This window comes from Tenrec ecaudatus, chromosome 7 (genome assembly GCF_050624435.1).
Source record: "Tenrec ecaudatus isolate mTenEca1 chromosome 7, mTenEca1.hap1, whole genome shotgun sequence".
Lineage (NCBI taxonomy): Eukaryota > Metazoa > Chordata > Mammalia > Afrosoricida > Tenrecidae > Tenrec > Tenrec ecaudatus.
This window is the reverse complement of record NC_134536.1, coordinates 162,791,600-162,811,126: the sequence shown is the minus strand read 5'-3', so window position 1 is coordinate 162,811,126 and position 19,527 is coordinate 162,791,600. Positions and strand designations below refer to the sequence as shown.

Sequence of the window (19,527 nt, the reverse complement as noted above, 5' to 3'; positions counted from 1 at the left end):
GTGCCTCATTCTGTGTGAAGAAAGGCAGGCTCAACATGTTACAAATTGTTTGATTACATTTATATGATAGTTCTGGAAAATACAAAACCATAGAAAACTCACTTAGATCACTGTAAGTTAGGAACTGGAGGAGAGTTTGATTATGGCTTACTGTACCAAATTTCAAATATAATTTAAGTAGAACTTTTATTAGTGCCGTACAGGATAAAAACAAAACAAAGATAAAGATCCATCATCTGGTTGCATGAGAACATTAGCATGAGGTCAAAATGCATCCAAGGGCTTGGTGAGATTTGGAAATTTAAAAACGATTCAAAAGGGTAAAGGAAATTGTCACAGAAAAACATGATTGGTGGAAGATCAATACATCACAGTTACAGATGGGGGCCACAAAAGTGGGAATGGAACCATGACTGTGACTTATAGAATATGTTAGACTTGAGAGCTTACAACTTGACCCAGGGCCTTCCAATCAAGCCATGTTAAAACTGAAAAAAGTTTTAGATTTTGAGCTTTCTCTGTTCTCTGTAGCCTTGCAAAAACCTAGTGCTCAGAATGGAAATGCTAAAAGAACTATAAGGAATTACACTGGGGAATATACTAGTATAATAGGAATTATAATTCTGAAATAGTGGAACTTATGAATCTCTACATGTTAAAATTCATATAACTGTACTAAACATTTACAATTTACAGCATGGATATATTCAAAATGTAAATGTATGAAAGAAAAGACAAGAGTGAATTCTTTTCTCAGGAGAAAATGGAAAAGACAGAGAAAATTAAGGATGAAATATAATGAAGCCACATAACAGAAACTGAAGGTTAAACTCATAACCATTTGTCTTCTCCTGGTTGTCATACTGGCTTAGATATCAGAGAAGACTGTCATTATTTATACATATAGCGCTATCTAAATTTATTTTTGAATAAAACACAAAAATGTCATAAAAATAGATAAAAACAGAGGATATAAAAATAAAAAGATAATATCTCTTTATTTATCCTCTTACCTAGCACCCTATGGTCCAGAAATCGGTGACATGGAGCTAATTCTTTCTCATAAACTCTAAGCAGGGTCTCCCACTGTAAATGTGGATCAGCACTGAGAGTCTCATTTTCTTTGGATCAGCTCGTGAGTTTTACATCATCCTTGTGATTGACAGGTCGACACAGTGCTACAAGGACTACATTTCCAAAAAATTTCAACACCATTATGCAATCACATACTCTAGTATATCATATGTGTTTACCATGATTAATCTATATGATAATAGATTTCTCTGTGTTATTTTGGAATATGAGTTTTCCAAATGAAAGTCACTGCTGTCTAATGACTTTATTTCATAATGATCTCTACTGCAGAGTAAAACTGTTCTCTAGAGTCTCTATAGCAGTATGTCTTTACAAGTACAGACAATTTCAACTTTCTCTGATCGATATGAATGTTTCTGCTAACATTAGGCAATGAAACATACCATAAGAAACACGTATTTTGCGCAATACATATTACTTGTCGTAGCAAATTATGAAGAAGATAAAACGATGGCAATAAAACAAACATAAGTTAGTTTGCTTCTGATGTAAGAATATTTGCTCTATAACCAGAAGCTTCAATCTTCACTAACTGACAAGTTATATTATATCTATAAATACAGGGAAGGACAGGAGTTAAAGTTTATCACTAAAAAAATTTTTTGGTTGTCATCAATTTGTGCTGATTCACATTGGACAGATGCTCAGCTGCCCTGAATCACTGGACCAAAGCCTGAAGAGAGGCCTTAGAGATCCAAAGAAGGAACACTGAGAAAAGGTGTGAATGTGGGAATTATCTGTCATATTGTAGAATGAGATCCATCCACGCTCATATTCCAGGAAAATGCACACCTTGGTGGTACGTTGTCTTAGAGTAAGCTGTGTTTCTGGAGAGGTGAGTGCCCAGTACTTGTGCTTATAAAACCTGATGGCCCAGAATCCATCATCAGGTTTGAGGAGAACCCTCCCCTTCCTCATTACATTATCCCTACAAATCCCCAGGTCCCAGGATCGACTCTCATCAACCTTCACCTCCCAGTACCAGTTCCCTGAGGTGAAGTGCTGTTGACCCAACACACAGGGAAGGGAATAAAATCTCTGTGGGTTATCAGGTAAGTCTTGAGGATTTTCTATCCAGGTTACACATCTTCTATCTTCAGACAAGATGAGGTTACGGTGGGCTGTGTCTTCATCCAGGATCACCTTCCCTGCAAAAACAATACGATTTCTACTCTCTTGAAAGAATAGAATGGCTTGGAAACAAAGATTATTATCAAGCATTATCTCAGAACCTCTGTGCGATATATATGTTCTTGTGGGAAGTATTTTTCTGCTGTGGTATTCTAAATAATATGCCTTCAAAGATGTCCACATTCAAATCTCCAGAACATGTGAATGTGTTACATTACATTTGTAAGAAGTACATTTAATATATGAATAAGGGAAAGAAATCTTTAAAAGCAGAGGTTACCCTGGGCCAGCCCAGTAGTTTTAATATAAGAAGGAGCTTTATGTGAGAGAGGAGGAGCATGAATGTCAGAGAAAGGGGATGTGACAGCAACTGGAGGTTGGAGTGATGATCTTTGAAGATTGCTGGAAGTGAGCCACAAGGTAGTAACTGGAGGCCGCATCTAGTAGCTAAAAACCAATGTAACAAATCTCCCTTTAGACCTTCAGAAAGACGTCAGGCTGGCCAGTCCACTACTTTTATATCTGTGCCTTCATGGATTGTAAAAAGAAAAAAAACAGGTTTTGTTCCTTAAGTTATGAAATCTGTGATAATTCTGTACAGAACAAAACAAAGATAATGTATCAGCCCTGCTCCAACACCTTCCTCTGAGACTGAGAATGAGTTTAAGAAGTAAATTCCTTCCTAAACTATCAAGCAATGACTTACCAGCCTGAAAAACTTCTTTCATCCAGTCTGAAAAAAAACGAAACAAAACAAAATCCTATTGATAAGCATTAGTAGAGCTAGTATTCACATTTTCTGTCAAAATTTTTTCAAATATTTCCTTTTGCCTTTGTCTCAAATTGATTTGATAATTAAAAAAATCATTTTATTGAGGCTCATACAACTCTTATCACAATCCAGACATAGGTCAATTTTGTACAGCACACTTATACATCATTCTCAAAACATCCGCTTTCCGCTTGGGTTCCAGGAACCAGCTCCTCATTTTTCCTTTTTTTCCCCTTCCCTTCCCTCTCCCCCCTCCCTCATGAACCCTTGATAATTTAGAAATTATTATTTTATCATATCTTACACATACCGACATCTCCCTACACCCACTTTTCTGTTGTCGATCCCCCAGGGAGGAGGTTATATGTAATCAGTTCCCCCTTTCTAACCTACATCTTTCTTTCTACCTCCTGGTATCACCACTCTCAATATTGGTCTTGAGGAGTTCATCTGCCCTGGATTCCCTGTGTTTCCAGTTCCTATCTGTACCACTGACATCCAGTGGACTAAACAGATTTGTATGGTAGAATTGGGATCATGATAGTGGGGGAAGGAGGAAGCATTTAAGAACTAGAGGAAAGTTGTGTGTTTCATCGATGCTACACTGTAACCTGAGTGACTCATCTCCTCCCCACTGCCTCTCTGCAAGCGATGCCCAGTTGTCTACAGATGGACATTGAGTCCCTATCCCGCATTCCCCCTCATTCATGATGATATGATTTTTTTGTTCTTTGGTGCTTGATACTTGGTCCCTTCGACCCCTTGTGATCAAACAAGCTGGTGTGCTTCTTCCATGTGGGCTTTGTTTCTTCTGGGCTAGATGACCGGTTAGTTACCTTAAAGTCTTTAAGACCTCAGATGCTATATCTCTTGATAGCCATGCACCATCAACGTCTTCACCACACTTATTTATGCACTCATTTGTCTTCAGCATTTCACACAACGATGGTTTTTGTTCTTTAGTGTCTACTACTTGATCCCTTCAACACCTCGTGTAAACACAGGCTGGTGTGCTTCTTCCCTGTGGGCTTTGTGGCTTCCTAGCTAGATGGCCAATGGTCGACCTTCAAGCCTTTAAAACCCCAGATGCTATGTCTTTTGATAGCCGGGTACCATTAGCTTTCTTGATTTGATAATTTTTGCCTTCACTAAATTTTCTTAATGACCTAATCATTCTTAATGAGCTAACAGTTCCATAAAAATAATTCATCCAGTTTGCATTTTATGTGGCATAATCTATTGGTGTACAGAAAGTGTTACCAATATAAATATAGCTCCTTTTGTTAGCAACAAATAAATTGTCTCAAGGGAGACAATTTAAAAGAGAACAGCAAATAAAATCACAAATCAATGCTAGATTGGAAATAAATCTTTCATATTCCCAGTCCCTTCCCTTCATCTTATATTCTCATTCTATTTATAAAACTCTATTCCTCCCTAGCTCTATGAGGTTGGAAGCATGGACTTTTAAAATTGAGAAGCTGTTAAGTGAATTATCACATTTTAGTAACCTTCCAGAAGGGCTGCTAACCAAGTTTGTTCATTTGTTTGTTTTAATATTTAAAGTGCTGTATTTAAAAAACAATAGAAATATACAATTAAAATAAGTGTTTAATTTTTGTAAACCTGACAATAAAATAAATGTTAAATACATATTGAGTTATCATCCTGTTTTATTCTTTTCATTATAAGTATGGGTCCTTTCAGAGAGAGCAGGTAAAATTTATACTGAAGACATTTACCTGTACTTGAATAGGGATTTCTCAGAATCAGTCAGCTATCTAAAGTCTCTTACGTTAAATGTGATCATTTTTCTGCAAGTACTCTTGATCCACATCTCATTTATTTCTTTCCTTAAACACTACATAGTCACAGAGGAAAAAGCACGTTAGAGGGGATAAGTGTGATCTGTGAACCAAGCCAAAACTATAAGCCTCATGTACAAGCCTGGTTCCTCATGTGTGTTGGAGGAAGGCTTATTAACAACCTGCATATTTAAATGACACAGCCTTGCTTGCTGGAAGTGAGGAGAACTTGAAGCACCTGCTGAGGAAGATTAAGGATTACAGCCTTCAGTATGGATTACAACTCAATGTAAAGAAAACCCAAATCCTCATACCTGGACCAGTGGCTAACTTGAGGATCAACAAAGAAAAGATTGAAGTTATCAAGGGTTTTGTCTTGCTTGATTCAAGCCATTGTATTTCCAGTGGTCTCCTGGGCACTTGAAAGTTGAATATTGAGTAAGGAAGACGAATGAAGAATGAATGTATTTGAATTATGATATAGGTGAAGAAAGTTGAAAGTTACAGATTGCAAAAAGAATAAACCGTCTGTCTTGGTAGAAGTGCAGTCAGACTGTTTCTGAGAGTATGGTGACACTTTGTCTCATGCACTTTGGATGTTGCTTTTTGAGAAGAAAGCAGTCAGTAGAGAGTGACATGGTTGGGATAGTAGCAGCGCTTGGAAAAAGATGAAGACCTTCTACAAGATGGATTGACACAGTGGCTGCATCGATGAACTCAAATATAAGAACAATAGTGAGGATATTACAGGAAACGGCAGTATTTCTTTCTGCTGTAAATGGGTACATTATGAGTCAGAACCAACTCAGTTGCACTTAACAACAACAACAACAACAAAAATAAGAGCAGGTTGTGCCATAATATTTTTATTTGCTAAACGTACTGCCTATGATATTTTGAAACTGTGTTATGAACTTAAAGTGACTAAATCTGAAGGAAGTATTTTACAAGAAAGCATTCATCGACATGTTGTTGCAAAACAATTCTCCAACTCCTTTTAATATATAACTATAATTAACTATATAATATAATTAACTCCCTGTTTTCATGGAAGTGAAATGAAAGATTCCAGAAATGGGGAAATAGCTTGTTTCAAGGATGATTTCTTTGGCATTAGGAAAATAATACAAACTGTGGGTCCTAGACATAAATCAGCTCACCGTATTTCTCTAGATAAACTTATTTTTGAACATACAATTTGTAAATCATTTTTATATTGTCTATCCTATGAGGGTAACTTTGAATAGTTTTGATAGTGACCATAAATGCCATACTTCAGAAAATATATAGACTCTTACAGAAATATGTTCAAAGCTCTCTTCTAGAGCTCCCAAAGTGAGATAAAATTTTAAAATAGCTTCTTAGTAACAACAAATAGTACAATATCAAAATGAGTTAGGGAAAATAAAACAGAGAATGGTTGAAGTTCACACTTTCTCTAGTTAGCTTCACTATCACAATCATCAGGAGAAATCTATAAGCATATTTGACACTTTCTCCAGTTAGTTTCAATATAGCAATATTTAAGAGAACTATAGAAGCATATAAAATCAGATACAATATTTGAAGTAATCTTTGAATGTAGTTATTGATACATAATAGTAATTTAACGGAAATATTTGAGAAGTTTCTTAATTTAGAAGAAAATAATTTGTCAAAATTGCATGAGAGACACTTCTGGAATGACAGATACTTGACTTACCAGATCTACTTTTGAAAAAGTAATAACAAAATGGGTAATACTTTAAAACAATCACTTTGAAAATATAGGAATGGATCAAGGTGAAAAGCATGAACCTCAGTAAATAAAAATGTTTTTAAACTAGCATTTTAGCTCAGAGATGCTCCCCTCTACCATCCTTCAATTTGTCATGCTGGAAGTTAAAAAGGATGGGCCACGCAATGAGGTCTGTCACACAATAAGGCCCAGTAGCATAGCTGATCAGATTTGGAGTCCATGCACTGAAAATGCAGCCCTATATAAATTGTCAGTAGCAATAATTACCAACAGACATTGCAAGAAGGTCCATGGAACAAGAAAGCTAGAGTGAATTCTGATCAATCATATACGGCTGATCATGGAAGGTTGCATCTGTGTATAAAACTGCACATATACTTAAGAAAATGTCTGTTGTGTTGGACAGAGGAGTTTTCTTAGCAGCTTTTTCTTCATTCCAAGCAAACACCACAGTACTGGGAAGAAACTTCCACCCAGGAGTCACACTACTTCATGGTATATCTATTGGTATATCTATTTAGTCTGATCAAATCTTACACACATGTACACAGCTGTAGGGACATAGGCTAGTGTCCCAAACATAGCCACTGCAACCAACAAAGCACTTCCTGTGTATCTCTGGCACCACCTAGAGGATACCTTTCCCAATCTCCAAGGTGCACAGCAAAGCCAGAGGCATCATGGAAGTTTCTTGGCCATTCCCCTTATCTGAGGGTCAGGAATGTTAGCATTACATTAATTATCCCTGGTTGAGTAGTGAGTTCAGTTGGGCTGCTAATCACAAGAACAACTGTTCAAACCCACCAACTGCTCAGTTGGATAAATAGGAGACTTTCCAATTCCACAAAGAATTACTGACTCAGAAACCCTTTCTGGGCAGTTCTACTATTTCTTATAGGGTCCCGGTGAGTCAGAATCAACTCCATGGCAGTGAGATTTTTTTGTTTAGCACCATAATGTGGATGACATTAGGAGGTATGTTTAGCCCCTTTCCCCAGACCCAGCTCACTGGCAGTATAAAAGTGATCCCCCAGAGTGACCCCCCCCCCCCAGCATAAAATATTCTGTTCAGCCCAAACCTCATCAGACAAAGCAGTACTGCATTCCTGTCTTTAAATCCTCAATTATAATAAAATGATGTCTCTCAAATTGGTCCCAGGTCAATCTTTTAATCTCTTGGTACCTATATAGAGAGAATCTCTGTTCCTCTTTGGGTTGAAGGACCCACAGCTGTACTGGTCATTAGTCATAGAAAACTGAAAGCATACTACATGAAAATTTTCAACACTAGCTGTACCGTCTCCCTCAAAAGCTCCCCAGGAAGCATGGAAACTCCCACAATATGTCATTTCTTTATGCCTCATGAATGAAGAACACCAATGGTCTTCCTCTTTTTTTCCTTTTTCCTCTACTTGCATTCTCCAAGGATTGAATTTTGACCATCCAGACTGAGTGTCATTTTCATGTTTGATGACCCTGAGAAGTAGGTCACACGTGATGGCACTGTCTGGACAGCATCCTTTCAGCTCTGCTCCTCACTTAGAAGCACCATTATGGCTCAAAGACAATGATCTTCCTTCTCTCATCATCCATCTTTGAATAGCCACATGATCTCAGGTTGTGCTTTAGGCCATGAAACTGCCAAAGTTTATGGATGAAGGCTTTTAATGAATTATTAATGCCTGAAATTAGAACGAGTTATCAGGGAGAAAGAGAATTGTCAACGAAGGATGGAAACCTTACTTGTCCAAAGTTTTTAACTGCAATCTCCAATTAATAATTTTCTGACCAAGAAGATGTGCTGATACTTGTATACCAAATTGACATTCAATTTATATGCATACACATTCTCAATGAATGTTGAGCAGATTTTTTACAATCATTTACACAGTGACTTCAATAAGTTCATAGGAAAATTCCATTTTCTTTCAATTATGTTTTTCATAAACCTTTTGATGAGCTTCTTCACTGAGGATACAAACATACTTTACAGAATTATTTAAAGAAAGTCATTAAACAAACAAAAGCAAACACAGAAAATACATTTTGGCACCGTGAAAACAGAAAAATCTGCTGTAATATATTTTAAATAATTTTCTGTTTTCATTTTTAAGATGAGGTATTCAAAAAAGCAGGAATTATGAAAAATATTTGAGTAAAACAATTGTTGGAATTTTTTTGGTCCTTGGTTTTTGTTGTTGCTGTTTGGCTTTTTTTTTTTTTGCTTTGTTTTCCTCTGTATTTTTTTTGCATATAGTTATCTCTACAGGTCTAGTTAGATAAAATAGACGGGGAAAAAATCTGGAGGGGAAAACAACTGGAGCCACACTTGCAGGTGAACATGGAAGAGGGGGAGGTAGGGGAATAGGAATTGGTTGTTAACAAACCCAGGGACAACGGAACACAAGTGATCTAAAATCGATGGCTAGTAGGGTGCAGGAGTCCTGGTAGATTTGATCAAGTGCAATGTAATGGAGAGGAATTCCTGAAACCCAAATGAAGGCTGAACATGATAGTTGGACAAGAGTAAAGTAAAAGGAAATAGAGGAAAGAACTAGTAGACACAGGGCATTTATGGAGGTCTAAATATAGGAATGTACATATGTAAATATATTTCTATATGATGATGGGGAAATAGATCTATGTACATATATTTATAGGTTTAGGATTCAGGTATCAGATGGACATTGGCCTCTACTCATGTACGCCCTCAATGCAAGAACACTTTGTTCTATCAACCTTGCATTCCATGATGTTCACCTTCCCGACTGGATCACTGAAGACAAAGTGGTGCATAACCAAATGTATTGAAAAAAGCTGATGGTGCTCAGCTATCACAGATATCACATCTAGGGTCTTAAAGGCTTGAAGATCAATAAGTGGACATCTAGATGAGAAACAACAAAGCCCACAGGGAAGAAGCACACCAACCTGCGTGATCATGAGGTGTCGATAGGATCAGGTTTCGGGCATCAAAGACTCAGAACATAAATTCATTTCACTGTGACTGAGGGGGTGGGGTGTGGAGCCGAAAAGCCCATTTGTAATAAATCGATCATCCAACTACAGAAGGGCTGAGGGGAGGAGATAAGCCAGATATGGTGCCATACAGCACCAATGAAACATACAACTTTCCTCTAGTTGTTTAATGCTTACTCTCCCCACTATCATGACCCCAATTCGACCTTACATTTCTGGCTAGGCCATGTAAACGGGTACACAGGTACTGATAAGGGCTGGGAACACAGACAATCCAGGACAGATTAAACTCCTCAGGATCAATATTGAAAGTAGTGATACCATGAGCGTAAGTAGGAGATGTGGGGGAAAGGGACAACTGATCACAGCTATCTGTCTATAGCCACCTCCCAGGGCGTTTGACAATAGAAAAGTGGGTAGAGTGAGACATTGGTCAGCCTAAGATATGAAAAAATAATAATAATTTATAAATTATCAAGGGTTCATGAGGAAGAGAGGGTAGATGAGGGAGGGGGGAAATGAAAAGCTGATACCAAGGGCTCAAGTAGAAAGAAAAATTTTTTATAATGATAATGACAAGAAATGTACAAATGTGCTTGACACGTGGATGAATGGTGGATGAATGGATGGATTGTGATAGAGTTGTACGAGTCCCGAGGAAATTGATCCAAAAAATTGTTGGGAATTATGTATAACGGATTAAAGAGGAAATTGGCAGAAGTAAGTATGTTTAAAAGGCTAAATTGTAGTATGTTTAAAGAATTATAGAAAGGTATGACAATAAAGAAAATATCTTTAAAAAACATAGAATAACTTAGAATTGAGAAATTTACAAATGAAAGATGTCACTTACCAGGGTACAAAAAAGAATTCTGCCAGCCTGCAAGTGGACAAAAGAGTAAAATACCATGAATCTGTGTGTAAGTGTGTAAACATAAGAAAGAAGAAGAAAGAGGGCATTACAACCAAAGAGGGGGAAAAAAAGAAAGACAGTAACAAAAGAGAAGTGAGGAAAGATGTAAAAGTCCAAAAATGAAGAGTAAAAGAAAGAAGACATTTTTAAAGGTGGAGAAAAGGTAGGAATAGATATCGAGTCACCAGACAAAGAAGTTTAAGAGAGTAAGACAAAGGGAAACAGAAAAGAGAAGGGAAATAAAAGAAAGGAGACAAAAGGTAATAAAAGATTAAAATAGGAATGTTTCTTTCTCTCGATAATTTCGGTGCAACACTTCCAACTTCAAAAAAAAAGTGCATTCAATATCTTTTCCAGATTCCTTTCTATTTACACTCCTATAAAGTGATCTTAACTCACGTCATGGGGTTCATTCAAACTCCAAGCTACTCTGCAGACCATGGTGGAACTGTCACAAAGGGATTCTAAGACTGCACACCATTAAGGAAGCCGACTGTCCCCTCTGCCCAGAGAAGGTTTGGTGGGTTCTATTTGCCCAACTTTTAGTTAGTACCTGAGCATGTAATACCACCAGCGATCCTTAGAGGGAGCATAGGTAACAGTATATTTAGCTTTTTTTTTTTACCCTCAGGGACATAAGGTTGAAAAAAATCTGTCTAGTCCTATTTGCTATCTGGTCCTTTGAAATAAGTAATCTTTGAAATAATTAATACTTACTATTCCGGAATAAAGTCTTCCTTTCCTCTGAAAAGAAATACACGCATAAATTGGGGCATTCAAAAGACCAAGGTGCAGAAGCAAAGACATGCATTAGCTTGAAGGTTTTCTGTAATCATTACAATCACATTAATCAAGCCAGGACTGCCTTCTGACATTCTTTCTCATGACTAAAATAAAGTTCAATAATGTGTTCCCTAAACCTATTTTTATTTGAAACATATAATCAAGATAGTGAGTGGGATCAATAAAATATTTTTGGAAAAATGGCTAAAATTTATTAAAGATAAATGGAAGTAAATAACAAATTGAATAACAGATTCAAAGATTTTACATAATGGTAAAGTATATTGAGCCCTATTTGCATGTTTTCTGGTTTGGTTTTGGTTTGATTCTAATCAAGATTATGAATATATTTCATTTTCCTGTATTCTATCTGGAAACAAATTGCATACTTATTCATTAGAATAAATAAAGATAATTTAAATGTATATTTAAAGGGAAAACAAAAATCCTTAAACTGGTCATTGTGTCCTTATATATTGAGGACTATAAGAAGCATACTATTCCTTGTTTAATTTGATTCTATATTTGACTGAATTTTCATTCTATTATATTCAGCATATCCTGTGCGCACTCTTCCACTCAATGTGTTATCACCCTTTCACATTGCATAACTCTCACTAGCATGTCTTTAAAGCAAATCTACAATGAAACAATTTTCTAAGCTTTCCATAATTCAAGAATATACATATGACCTTCATCACTGCCATCATTCACACTGTACACAGACTGTAGTGGTCACAAGTTGAGCTGCTAACGACAAGGTCACCTGTTGGAAACCACCACCCCCTTCTCTGGAGAAGACCATGCTTTCCTGTTGAGAAAGGCAGACTCCAAAACTCACTGGGGCAGTTCTACCTTGTCTTTGAGGGTCACGGTGATTCAGAATGAACTCTCCAGAGCAGTGAGTTTAGATAGAGACGATTCATTTGAGAGAGCTTTTCTCTTAACATTTTAGGGATATTTTTCTTCCGTGATTTCTGATAGGGAATCAGCTGTAACAGAGAAGCATTGTTGCCCTGGAAGAGACGTGGTTTTCCATCTGCTACTGTCCAGAGTTGCTTCTCTATAGGTTTTCCATTTCCCACAATCAATTCTCTAGAAAAGGCAGAGGGATGACTTGCATTTCTCCTGCTGTTCTTAGGGAGGTGCTGACATGCTAGGTCCCCACTAACACAGGGTGGAATGAGGGTAGAATGTGCATGTAGTACAGTGTACTGATTTTATTCTGCCAATGTTAAGTGGAATTTACGTCCTTTCTGGGCAACTCTGACTGGACGTGAGGGTTACATTTCTGTGGTGTGGCTAATGTAAGAAAAGGGCTGCCAAAATTGTGTCCTGTTCTGATAAGCTACTCTTTTTCATGAATTTTATGTCTTGAAAATTTATGCTTTGCAGTCACGGATTATAGGATAAAAGCTTCCTATGGAGTCTGGGATAAGAGCTGTTCTTGGAAGTGTTATTGTCAAGAAAGAAGAAAGAATTGTGATAGGTACAATTCTTTCCAAGATAATTTCCTTTTCTTTTCTTTATAATTAAATATTTTTATTGGGGGCTTGTACAACTCTTATCACAATTCACAAATACATCTATTGGGTCAAGAACTTTTGTATATTTGTTTCCCTCATCATTCTCAAAGCATGAAAATATTATCCCAGCATCGATGGCTGTAAGTTTTTTTTATGAGAAGTATTGCTTTAGTTAAGCATAATTAAAAAAAAAATTTTTAAAGACCAAACAATATGCCCTTTTATGTACCAAAAAGTCAAAGTCTCACTCATGTTTATTTCATTGTCATACATTTAGGAGTGATGTGAGCATGGTGTTCAATTAATGTAATCTTTGGACCTTTCAAACCACTCTTATTTTGCAGGTTCATGGTCTTTATTATTATAAAGTTTTCTTCAATGGTAGCAATTATACTTTGCTTTGGAATGTGGAAATCAAAATGCTCTGTGTGCTTCTAAACTATAAATTTTATACTCTAATGAATTCAGGGCACTGACATAGTAAAACTAACTGTAGTTTTCACCAATTTGAAATGAGAAAACAATCCCACTTACAGTCATAAAACACTTCTCTAGTTAGCTATAACAGTCATGTGAATTATTCCATTTCGAATGCTTGACACTACTTTAATCACGGGCTTTGTGTTTATGTGAAGACTTAAGTGTTTATGTTTCCCTTACTTCAATTTTCTGAAAGGAAAGTATATTAGAACATTTCAAAGTGGGAGTGAAGAAGTCTGCTGAGTCTGCAGGAAGTAACACACACACCCCAGTATGATGCATGAATTGTAGATAATGTAATGGAAATCTGAGGAGGGAATGATATCAGAGTGAACACCGGTTTGCAGAAGTCCATGAAGGATGGTTTCTTTTTTAGTCAACAATCCCTGAGTTCAGTCGGCTTATACTTAAGTATATACGGTATATATTAAGCCTTTGGTGAATCTGCTCTGATCATTGAACAGGGATGTGAATAGACTCGTTATCAGACAGAGAATATTGTAGAGTAGACTACAGGAGATCTGGTTAGGTGAAAATGTAACAACTGATTCGATAGCCCATTTGACCCATTTGAAAGTTTTCCAATTTAAAAGAAGAAAAAAAAGTTAAGAGGATATATAAATGGATTAAACCCCTTGTGAATACTTTCTGATCATGGAACAAGATGGTGGCTCCCCTTGTTATTACACGCTGTGCATTAGAGAGAGGATGATAGCATATGTACCTAGATTAAAATTAAACACCTTATCATTTGATGTCCCCTTCAACATTTAAAAATTTTTTCTAGCTATTAATATCATCTGTCTGCTTTTCTATTGCAGATTGTGAGGTTTTTGTTTATTTGCGTTGTGCTTTTTTGTATTTTTCAGTACGTTACATCCAGGATGGATAAATCTATAGAGAGCATAACCCAATTACATAGTTTTGGGGTACTGCAGTAGATTGAATGGAGACCGGGAACTCCTAATAAGGAGTGTAGGAAAGAAGAAAATGGTTAAGAATTGATTGTGGTAATGATTGCACAAACCTTACTGCTGTAATTATATGATATGTGCTCTGTGTTCCAAAAACCTGTCTTAAAAATAATTATTGGAAAGCATGATAAATAGTGTTAAAATTAATTTACAAGTAAATTGAAGCTAGTTACAAATGCAGCATTTCATCTTCAAATAGGTGGGCTTTCCAGGAGAAAAATAAGGCCTATGTAGTGGCACAGTACTAACAGGACAGATTCCATATTTTCCAAAAATGTATTATCTCCTTTTGCTATCTTAGTGAAAACAATAAAACTGCTGTTTGGGTTCCTTGATTATTTTGAGTAAAATAATTAGACATACTTAGAGAAATAAAATAACTTACAATGAATTTAAATAACAGTGTGTTCTTTAATGGTAGGTTACACGCTATGTCTTCATAAATGATGGAAACAAGGGTCTTACTCTCCCCTTTGCTATTTTTGACTGAGTTTTAAAATTGTTTAGCTTTTCAAACCTTTTCTATCCAGTGGTTACAAGTTGGGCTGCTAACTGCAAGGTCAGCAGTTTGAAACCACAATCCTCTCCAGAGGAGGAAAAATCAGGCTTTCTTCTCCTGTAATAGTTATACTCTCCTAAACCAACAAAGGCAGTTCTCCCTGCTCTCTAGGGTCACCATGAGCCAGAAAGCTACATTGTTTAGGTAGAGTAAGGAAAGGGTTGACAATAATGTTTCCTCTTCTAATTATGCTTTTTTGGTGAAATTTTCTCAGTCTTAAAATTTTATGCATTTTTTTTTTGCAATGTAAAAATCACAACGTTTGGCTTACATGTAAACTATAAACACCATACTTTAATGAATTCAGAATAATTCCATAGTGAAACTGACTTTAATATTCCCTTATTGGAAACGAGAAAACAATTGATTTTCACAAAGAACTTCTCTATTTAGATATGTCAGTTATGTAAAATATAGATCAAACTCATTTTAGTAGTCAAAGCAAAGGAAATATTTCTAGTTTCAAATAAGTTAACTTTAAATAGATTAAACAGGATAAAAAACAATTGATTGCACAGATTATAAGTATAAGGAAAAATGAACTTTATCTTTCATTTATACATTTCACCTTAAATGTTAGCAAGAAATCTATCTTTCTTTACTTTTACTCCAACAACATGCAAATAAACTAAAATACAAAATTAACTTCCCAGTCAACATAAAGAGGTTCAATGACACTAAATTATTAAGAGAATAGGCCATTGTAGACTACACAATCCCTTGGTACTGACAGATATTCTCTTCAGAATTTGATGAATGTTGCTATTTTATGACTCTCGTTTGAAATGGATGAAAATATTACTCTCACTGTTCTCTTTTTCAGTGAATCTTAAAAATAATAAAGAGACCAAAACTACATGAGTAAAACAAATAGAAGTAATTCTCAAAAGGAATAACATAAATTCAAGCAATTAAGTTAAATGTGCCAGAGCCCCTTCCTTTTATTTAAGCAAATGACCACCATTCCATTGGATCACATATTTATAGTCAAGACTGATCCTACTTCAAACATGTCTTAAGAATAAAGTGTCTATATTCCCATGGATATTTTTTGTTGAAAACAAATCCTTTCAAACACTTGAAAGGACAGGTGAAGAGTCAAGAAAGACCACATGGACTTGTGATCCATGGATTGTAAATGATTGAGGAGGGAATGATACCAGAGCTTTCATACCAAACACTGCTTTGGAGAAGGTCATAGATGACAGTCTCAGCAAACAAGTCATAGGAAAGCTTTATATTTCTATTAAGCCTCTGAGGAATAACCTCTGACCATAATACAGCGATGGGAACAGAGTTGTTATCAGAGAGAAATTATTGTAGAGAACATTTGAGTATATCTGGTTAGGTAACAATGAAACATCTTATTTGATCACCTTTTAGATCCATTTAAAATTATATCAGTTTAATTGGCCAAATATTGATAGGGATATAGTCATGGATTAATACCTGGTAAATCCCCTGTGAACATAGACCATGTAGGTGAATACATTTGGTGTCTCACAGTGTGCAATGGAAAGTGGAATCTAGAGTTCTAACCAGGTTATAACTGAACACCTTATTATTTCATCTCCTCTTTGCCCCTTTTGAACATTGTTGTAATTCTTAATAACTTCTGACTTCTTTTTATTAAATATTCTATTTAATTTTGTTATATATTAGGGAATTACTGAATTTTTCATCCTTTTCTCTCTGGTGGTCACAAGTTGATGTGCTAACAGCAAGATCAGCAGTTGAAACTGTCAGCCACTCCACAGTAGAAACAGCAGGCTTTCCCCTCCTGCACAGAGGGAAAGTGTGCTAAACCAATAGAAGCAATCTGACCATGCTCTCCAAGGTCACTATGCATCAGAAAGGATACCTCTAGGGTAGTACATTTGTGCAGACACAGTTGGTTTAATACATATTTGCGGTGAGTGTTTCAGTAGTTTGTTCATGCGCCTCATTTTCTTCCATGCCTTCAGATATGAAATCGGCTGTAATAAAAAGAACTGTTGACCTGTTGTGGATGGTGCTTTCCTTTAAAAATTATGGGTTTGTTGTTGGTTTTTATATCTCTTTATGTTTGCCTGCACTCCAAATACTGTAGTCACCTCATAATCACACTGGCAGGAAGCACTTCCCTACTTAGGTATCACAGTTATGTGAATTTTTACATGCAGTTAATCACATTAGCGAAATAAAAACAAATATTTCTAGCTTCAGGGAAGTTAAGTTTAAATAGATTAAATCAGAAGGAAAAAATTTACTGCATGAGTAATATGTCTCTTGTATTCATAAAGACTAGGAATCATGATCCTTCATTTTTACACCTTATATTTTTACCTTCAAAGTTAGGAGCAAGACCATGAGATCAGAGAGAAACTTTGAAACTACATAGACTTAAGTCAGGTGAGAAGCAGGCAGAATGAATTTCAGGCAGATGGGAAGATTTTAGGTGTAGCTGAGAAAACTAAGTTTGAATCAGCAGATAGCAGACTAGAAACATCTGCCCCACCAGAATATAGTGCAGGGAATCACAATGCTATCAAGAAAACCAGTGCTGGAGGAGAAGAGATTAGATCAAAGGAAATGAAAATAGAGAGAATTAAAGTAGAAAGTGAGTCTCAGAAAATGAGAAGCAAAGAGTTAGGGAGTAGGAAAGCACCTTTGCTCTCACGGATGGTGATGAGTATAGCTCAAGATTTAGAATTCAGAAGAGCTTGTCCAGTTAGAATAACAGAGAGGGAGCCTGACGAGCAGGTCCTGGAAGGGAATCAAGAAAGGCGATATACTGCCTTTCCCTTTAAGCTACGGAAAGATCTCACGCAAGCAGTATCTAGTTATGTTCTGGATTCACTATTTGTAATTGGTATGGTGAGGAATATGGCAGACATGGAATATTGGATCCCGGCAGACTGGAAAACTTTGACAAAGAGGTGCTTTTCCCCTTCAGAATCTTTACAATATCAGATGGTGTGGAACGAAGCAGCCCTTGCACGAACACGCAAAAATGCAGAAGAAGGCATAGATATGGGGATTCATCAGTTGCTAGGAGATGAGAATTATATCACAATTGAGGCACAATTAAAATAGCAGGATGCCTCTTTCCGGACCCGGCTGAGCAGGAGGCGCCATCATGGGAGTGGACATCCGCCACAACAAGGACCGAAAGGTTCGTCGCAAGGAACCCAAGAGCCAGGACATCTACCTGCGCCTCCTGGTCAAGCTATACAGGTTTCTGGCCCGACGGAACAACTCCACCTTCAACCAGGTTGTGCTGAAGAGACTGTTCATGAGTCGCACCAACCAGCCGCCCCTGTCGCTCTCTCGGATGATCCGGAAGATGAAGCTTCCTGGCCGAGAAAACAAGACCGCTGTGGTCGTGGGGACCATAACGGATGACGTGCGGGTGCAAGAGGTGCCCAAGCTGAAGGTGTGTGCCCTGCGAGTGAGCAGCCGGGCCCGCAGCCGCATCCTCAAGGCCGGGGGCAAGATTCTCACCTTTGACCAGCTGGCCCTGGACTCTCCCAAGGGCTGTGGCACTGTCCTGCTGTCTGGTCCACGCAAGGGCTGCGAGGTATACAGGCATTTCGGCAAAGCGCCAGGGACCCCCCACAGTCACACCAAACCCTATGTTCGCTCCAAGGGCCGGAAGTTCGAGCGGGCCAGAGGCCGACGTGCCAGCCGAGGCTACAAAAACTAACCCCAGATCCGGTCCTGCTATTAAAACGTTTTGGATGTTCAAAAATAAATAAATAAATAAATAAATAAAATAGCAGGATGCTGTCCACAAGAACGTGGCAGACAAAAGGACAACAGATAATCCTATTTTTATGTTAGCATTTGAGAAATTGAATACATCTGTCAGGCTGCCATACACCCTTTCAAGGGACAGAGCACGCTGTTAGATTATATCAGGCTATGCAGGGATGTAGGGAGAGATGAGCACAGGGACAACTTCCTGGCTGTTGCTTTCGCAACCTACTACAAACCTCAATGGAGATTCTTTACAAGTGGAGCAAAGGGACATTCCCAGAGAGACTGCAGGCAGATATTACAAAAGAATAGGATGATTCACAGTGGAAAAGACTCAGGAAACTGGATTTTGCCCCTGCTGTGAGAGATGTAGTCACTGGACAATGAGTGGCCATTCAAATTTTAGCAATAGAAGACATTTAAATGGAAGTAACGTTCAGCCAAAAAAGGTATAAATGGGCATGCTCTGAGGCCCTCTGAATGGAACACAGGTAATTGAGGAAGGAGTTTGGTACAGACTCCGCACAGCAGAACATGGGAGGCAAGGTGTCTGCCTGCTAGAGCAAAGATCTCAAAGAGAAATTACAGGCATCCCCTAATCTCACGGAGAAGACCAAACCTCACAAAACAGGCAAAAGAATAGTCCCTGTTCTGGCTGCTATAACTCTGGTTAACCAAGAGAAGCCTCAGAAACTCTCGCAGCAGTTTGCTGATTCTAAAGAGCAACAGCCTCTGATTGAAAGAGTACTACAGTTTTTATCAGGAAGTTTTAACCTAAGTACTCAAGAAATTCAAATTGATACTGGAGTGATAAGACTTGTGAGGAAAAGCCAAAGGCTGTAATTGAATCAGAAATTATTAAGAGCAGTAATTGGGGTTCACTACCTAAAACAAATATAGGATGTTCATTAGGAAAGTCCAAGCTGAATTCTCAACGTATTGCTGGAATTATTGAACAGGATTATGAAAGAGTAAGGGCGGTGATGGATTCTGATATACCATGGTTTATAAAGAAGGAAGATCCCTTAAGCCAA

At 37.3% G+C, this 19,527-nt stretch overlaps 1 protein-coding gene across 1 annotated transcript; it reads left to right on the top strand.

The window, feature by feature from the left end:
• Positions 1 to 17,841: 17,841 nt before the first annotated feature.
• On the top strand, positions 17,842 to 18,495 carry LOC142453044 (large ribosomal subunit protein eL18-like). Its single transcript, XM_075554171.1, has one exon. It carries the CDS (start codon positions 17,874 to 17,876, stop codon positions 18,438 to 18,440), a length of 567 nt encoding a protein of 188 aa, XP_075410286.1. The 5' UTR covers positions 17,842 to 17,873; the 3' UTR covers positions 18,441 to 18,495.
• The last annotated feature ends 1,032 nt before the right edge of the window (positions 18,496 to 19,527 follow it).